This window comes from Nicrophorus vespilloides, unplaced genomic scaffold, assembly GCF_001412225.1.
Source record: "Nicrophorus vespilloides isolate i.1.1-1 unplaced genomic scaffold, Nicve_v1.0, whole genome shotgun sequence".
Taxonomy (NCBI): domain Eukaryota; kingdom Metazoa; phylum Arthropoda; class Insecta; order Coleoptera; family Silphidae; genus Nicrophorus; species Nicrophorus vespilloides.
Window position 1 is genome coordinate 6,107 of NW_017098190.1, and position 5,222 is coordinate 11,328.

Consider the following 5,222-nt stretch of genomic DNA (forward strand, 5'->3'; position numbering starts at 1 on the left):
TTTTTAAATAAAACAAACATTGAGTCAACAAAGTTTTTTTTTATTGATTTAAAAAAGAAAATGATTTCATTATTATAAATGAGAAGAAAATTATATAATAAAAAAAGTAATCCTAAATTATATATACGTATAAATTCTAAGTTTTAGCAAATATTTTTTTTGAGAAATTATAATAATCTTTATGTTACTATAAAGATTATTAAAAACAAAATTAAACATATTAATTCATAACAATAATAAAAGTAAAAAAAAAGATTAACTGTTACAAAGGGCTATTGACTGCCCTGGAAATTAGATTTTTACGAATAGCGGAATGCGTGTTTGACAACAGATACAATAATTATAAAGAAAATGCTGCACCGAAAAAATTAAGTATATTTTTTTATATAATTGTTTCAATAGAAGTTTTTGTTTGCATATTTCTGTTTAGACATAATTATTGATGTGTCTGATCTCACGTAAACGCATTTGCCAACGGCGCACGGCTCTGGAATAAGAGGTAGAATAAATATAATTACTGTGATTTGGACAAGAACTTACAAGATCTTTACGTAGCACGTGAATATACTAATTATAACACAGGATATGATGAAGGTGTAGGATGCGAAGAAACTTGCAGATTTGTAAAAGGATATTGATAATTTCTTGTCGTCCTGCACATGTACCTTGACAACTAAAAGAATATATTTAATTAAATCCTAACTATCATAACTATTCCTACTGATATATATATATTGTTTTTCAAGCTTAATGAAAGATATGCTTAAAGCAAACATGTTCATAGGTCAAAGTTTACGACGTGTATATTGAAGGTTTCCAGTGTATGTCCTGTTGAGATCGTTAAGAAGCCTATGAACAAAAACCAAACGTTGAAAGATCGAGCTACTCTCATGATTCACTTATTATATAATTTCGATTACAAACATTAGGAAATTCGGACCTTTAGATTTTCATGACTTTCATCGATAAACTTACTTTATTTCTCATTACTTTATAAATCTATTAACTATTATTTGGAAGAATAAAATAATTTTTGTTATAAAATAATTATCTTATTTTCAGAATGAGAATTTTGTTTAAGTTACCGATTAAATTGTCATCTCTAAGGAGATACCGAAACCTACTGCAAAATATGGATAAAAAAAATGATATTCTATAAAAGTACAATCTTTTGCGAAATTAGAAAATAAATTATATACCGTCAGGTTCTGGTCTATTTTGTATTGGAGACTCAGAGGTTGATTCTGTGTCGCAATCATTACCATCCTCATCCCATTTGTGACTCCTGAAATGGGATTATTTCAGTACTTTTATGAAACTATTAAATATTTTGAACGACAATAAATGCAGTCTAAATCACGTTTTTCCGCAATTGTATGTCTAATATTTCTATAAGTAATTTTACTTACTTAATGCAGATGCACCGATTTTTGATGCACAATGTATTCGGTCCATTACAATCAAGAGTCTTTTCGCAATACGACTCTTTCTTGCCTGGAAAAATCATTTTGAATTTAGTTGTAATATTTAGTATAAACAAAAATTATACTTAACGAACCCAATACAAAATGAAGGCACAGAAGCCACAGGGTGAAGCAGTAGATTATACGAAAGAGCTGCATCGTTTGCTGAGTATGTACCACGGTATGTTTTTATCAAGTGCCAAAATGCGACTGCACCAGAAGCAATGCCAGCGCGTCTTTCATATACCGTTTATAAGTGCCCTTAATAAACGCACACTCTAACGCAAAAAATATAATGCAAATTGAACCTTTGTTGAAGATGATTGCTATACAAATAAGAAACGTAATTGATAAAGTTGTGCGTTATAAGTGTATACTTTGTTATGCACTTTAGATAGGCTTTTATAACTGCATTTAGAATTATTTTTGTTGCTTTTAATCGCATTTTATTGTGGAATAATCCGTAATTCGAGACTTCTCCATCAAACGTTATTGTATAGAATTTGTACACAACAAACCTTCTTCAACCTTCAACAGCTACGTTACTGGCAAAATGTATAATCCGATATTATATTATTTTATCTCGTATAATTTTATTCATCAATGTGAACATTGAGTATTATAATGAAATTTATCAAATACCTCAAACAGAATCAATTATTCACAGTATGCAAAGTATTGTTGTATATAAAAATAATTTTAATGAAATTTTTATGAGTTACCTAGGCTTTTTATAAAATGTTAGGTAAAGTTAATCAAAACATTTTTATTTAGATAGCCGAATGCTTAAGTCGTCTTTCTCATAAGTTTGTGAATGCTGGTTGAAACCCATGCCCTTTGCGAGCTCCATCGGTGCTTGCAACAATAGTTCATCATGAATGGACAGTCACATGGATGAAGTTCTCCAATCAAGTCGACAATGTTAAGGATATCAACAGATACGTAGAGAAAGGGAATAGTGGAACTGCAGCGCATCAAATTTCCACTGACGTTAACTACAGAGACAACCAACCAACATAGGGAAAGTTTAAAAAAAATAAAACAAATGTCAACCGCTATAAGATTTATTTAATTTTCATAGGAATAGAATGTAAAAATAAAACACTACAAGACATAATTAAAAATAATAATGACATATGGTTTAAATCCATCCAGTTTCAAGCTCTTCATACCCTTTCATCGAATTCACCACATGTAGTATTCCTGTCTCGGTGTAATATATAATCAGGAACTTAATTATATTTTAAATGTACAGCAATATTATGGCTTCGATCAGTCCGGATTCACTACAGTCTGTTTTTTTTAATTTTCAAAATAAAAATCGATTATATAATCAAATCTCTTTTTATGTTAAAGTATTCGATTAGTCCGGTTTTAAACAGGGATATTGACGAAACCGATAACCCGCACTATGCAAGACATTTCTGTATTATGAAAGCTACATTTCAGGGTTTAAACTTGAAATCACACACAGACAAGATGATTTGCCGTCCGTTCATCTGCTACGCCTCATTATTATATACTGTCGTAGACCGGCACTGGCTAACTTTACTGTGGCGGAAAGAGTGGCAATCACTAAAAGTAGACACAATGATACTAAAGAATTAGTAGACTCATGAACACACCAATCTGAGAACGCATTTCTTTTAAACTTCTGTGCTCAATTGAATTTTTTTTTTAAATTTATATTTTCCGTTTCCCGAATATTAAAAACGTTTCCCGTATGTTACAATGAATGAAAAGTTATATTGTAAATTAAAGAAAATTTTGTCCAATTGCCAATTGGGTTTTTAGTTTTCTATATTAAAGAAATTTCCTGCTTTGAAATGGAAAATTTAAGTTAATAATAAAGAAAATAGATTTAAAAATTGGTCCAAATACACATTTACATCATTACAACTTAAAGTCAATTTAAACTAACAACAAACAAACAGTTTATGAAAGCCTTCTATTTTAACGAATAAGTGTTTGATAGTTTTATGCTCGGAGATTTCCGAGGTAACCATGTGCAACAACTTAGTGTAAATGTAATAATATTATTGCAGAAGTCGTTTATGATTGAATGCATATGCACAATAGAAGATTTGCAGACTTAATAGGCAATAAACGTTTCTTAACAAACTCAAGTAACTATAAATGGTCTTTGGTTCCCCCTTCATGTATTTTATTATATAATTTTCCACACAGGGCACCTTGTAACTTATAAAGCCATGTGCAGTTTATACCAATGCCTCGCATAGTGCTACTTCGATCAGTCCGGATTTGTGTCTGAAATTATTTATGTAATTTTATAAGTGTTGCAATAAATGATCTATTATTACCTATCCCACGAGTTACCAAAGATGTCTGAGGATTTACATTGTTTTGGTGGAACACGATTTGCTAATCCTTACTATTTTTCTTTGATTTCTCTCTCCAGTTTCATTAGTTGTTGACAGTAGACATCTGAATTGATCACATGATGCCACCACATTGATAGTATGAACGTTTTTGATGCAATTCAACTTTCGATGTGATTTGTGCTGGTTCATCATGCTATGATAGTTTTATTGCAAATTTAGTTTGTATTAGGGTCCCCCATGGATTTCCGTTCTCTCCCCTATTAGGAAATGTGTTTGAGCAATTACTGCCCGGTCACTTGAGGTCAGTGTGTTCACAAATGTGAACACATAGACATGCAAATTATTTGACAACATTTTGTCAATTAGCAAAAAAATATCTTTTTGCTTGGGACAATATTTTTATACAACGTTATACTGTAATAATAATTAATAACATCTAGATTTAATGTATTTAGATCATCAAGTATAATTAGTTTATTTTGGGACAAAGGACAAATTAATAGAAAGATGCGTTTATTATATAACACGTTACAATTGCTAGTGCAATGCCTCTGAAGTACACGGCAATTTATCATTCATCCTCTCAATTGTAAAATGTAACTAACATACATCATTATCGTCCATTGTTTAATGGGCTTATTATGCCTTCCCCAACAGCATTGATTTAAACAAGCGTACTTGTGGCTCGGCTTATGATCAGTGATTTGGCTAAGTATTTGTTCCTCAATTATCTTATTGAAACCACGTTATTGTCTCTTTAATGAACCCTACGTTCTAAATCCTTTTACTGATTATATCAGTGATTCTCAAACTTTTTGGTCCGCCACCACCTTTTGGACATAAAAAGTTTCTGCGACCCCCCGAAGAATGGGTAGGTGTAGAAAAACAACGAAGATTGATCTGTCATTATTTTTTTGCAACCCCCAAATACTTTACGCAAATTACTGAGATCCGAAAAGTTTTCACGTTTTTCTTAATTTCGCGCAAATTTCGTAACTTTTGTTGCATTTAATATAAAGTTTTAAAGCATAATTCTTTTGCTTAAGATAGTTTTGGTCAATTAATAAGAAAGTTATTTGCGAAAGCAAGTTACAGCTGCCACACTACTAATGCAAGTTAAATTTATTGAATTTCCTGTTTATTCAGTTAGAAGCTATATGTAGGCGCGTTGGAAAGTTGAGACATTCAGCTTTCATATGAGTGGTCGTTGATGTAATTATCTTTGTGGAGAAAATCACGAAATACTGCAAAAAGTAAAAAAAAACGAAAAATCGTTCTTTCTCTGTTACGTATAAAAAGTTAAGAATGATATAATTACCATTAGGGGTTGTCGAAAAATTCACGAAAAACCGAAAACACTGAAAAAAAACCGAGAAAACCGTAATTTCTCTGTTATGTATAAGACGTTAAGTATGTG

General features: G+C 30.9%; 1 protein-coding gene across 2 annotated transcripts; it reads right to left on the bottom strand.

The window, feature by feature from the left end:
• Positions 1-260: 260 nt before the first annotated feature.
• Positions 261-1,698, bottom strand: LOC108561864. Of its 2 annotated transcripts, none has more exons than XM_017919967.1 (5): positions 1,550-1,698; positions 1,410-1,494; positions 1,200-1,285; positions 541-673; positions 261-487 (listed from the first exon to the last, which is right to left on the bottom strand). In XM_017919967.1, the coding sequence occupies exons 1-5, from the start codon at positions 1,620-1,622 to the stop codon at positions 427-429; spliced, it is 438 nt and encodes a 145-aa protein (XP_017775456.1). In that variant the 5' UTR covers positions 1,623-1,698; the 3' UTR covers positions 261-426. The 2 variants fall into 2 exon arrangements, with proteins under 2 accessions (XP_017775456.1, XP_017775457.1); XM_017919968.1 differs by having other exon boundaries at positions 262-487; positions 1,559-1,698.
• Positions 1,699-5,222: the final 3,524 nt, after the last annotated feature.

Coding starts and splice junctions, on each gene's coding strand:
- LOC108561864 (XM_017919967.1), bottom strand. CDS start 1,622: ATGCAGCTCTTTCGTATAATCTACTGCTTCACCCTGTGGCTTCTGTGC. Junction 1,286..1,409: donor AATCGGTGCATCTGCATTAA/GTAAGTAAAATT, acceptor ATCCCATTTCAG/GAGTCACAAATGGGATGAGG. Junction 674..1,199: donor AAATAGACCAGAACCTGACG/GTATATAATTTA, acceptor ATATTCTTTTAG/TTGTCAAGGTACATGTGCAG.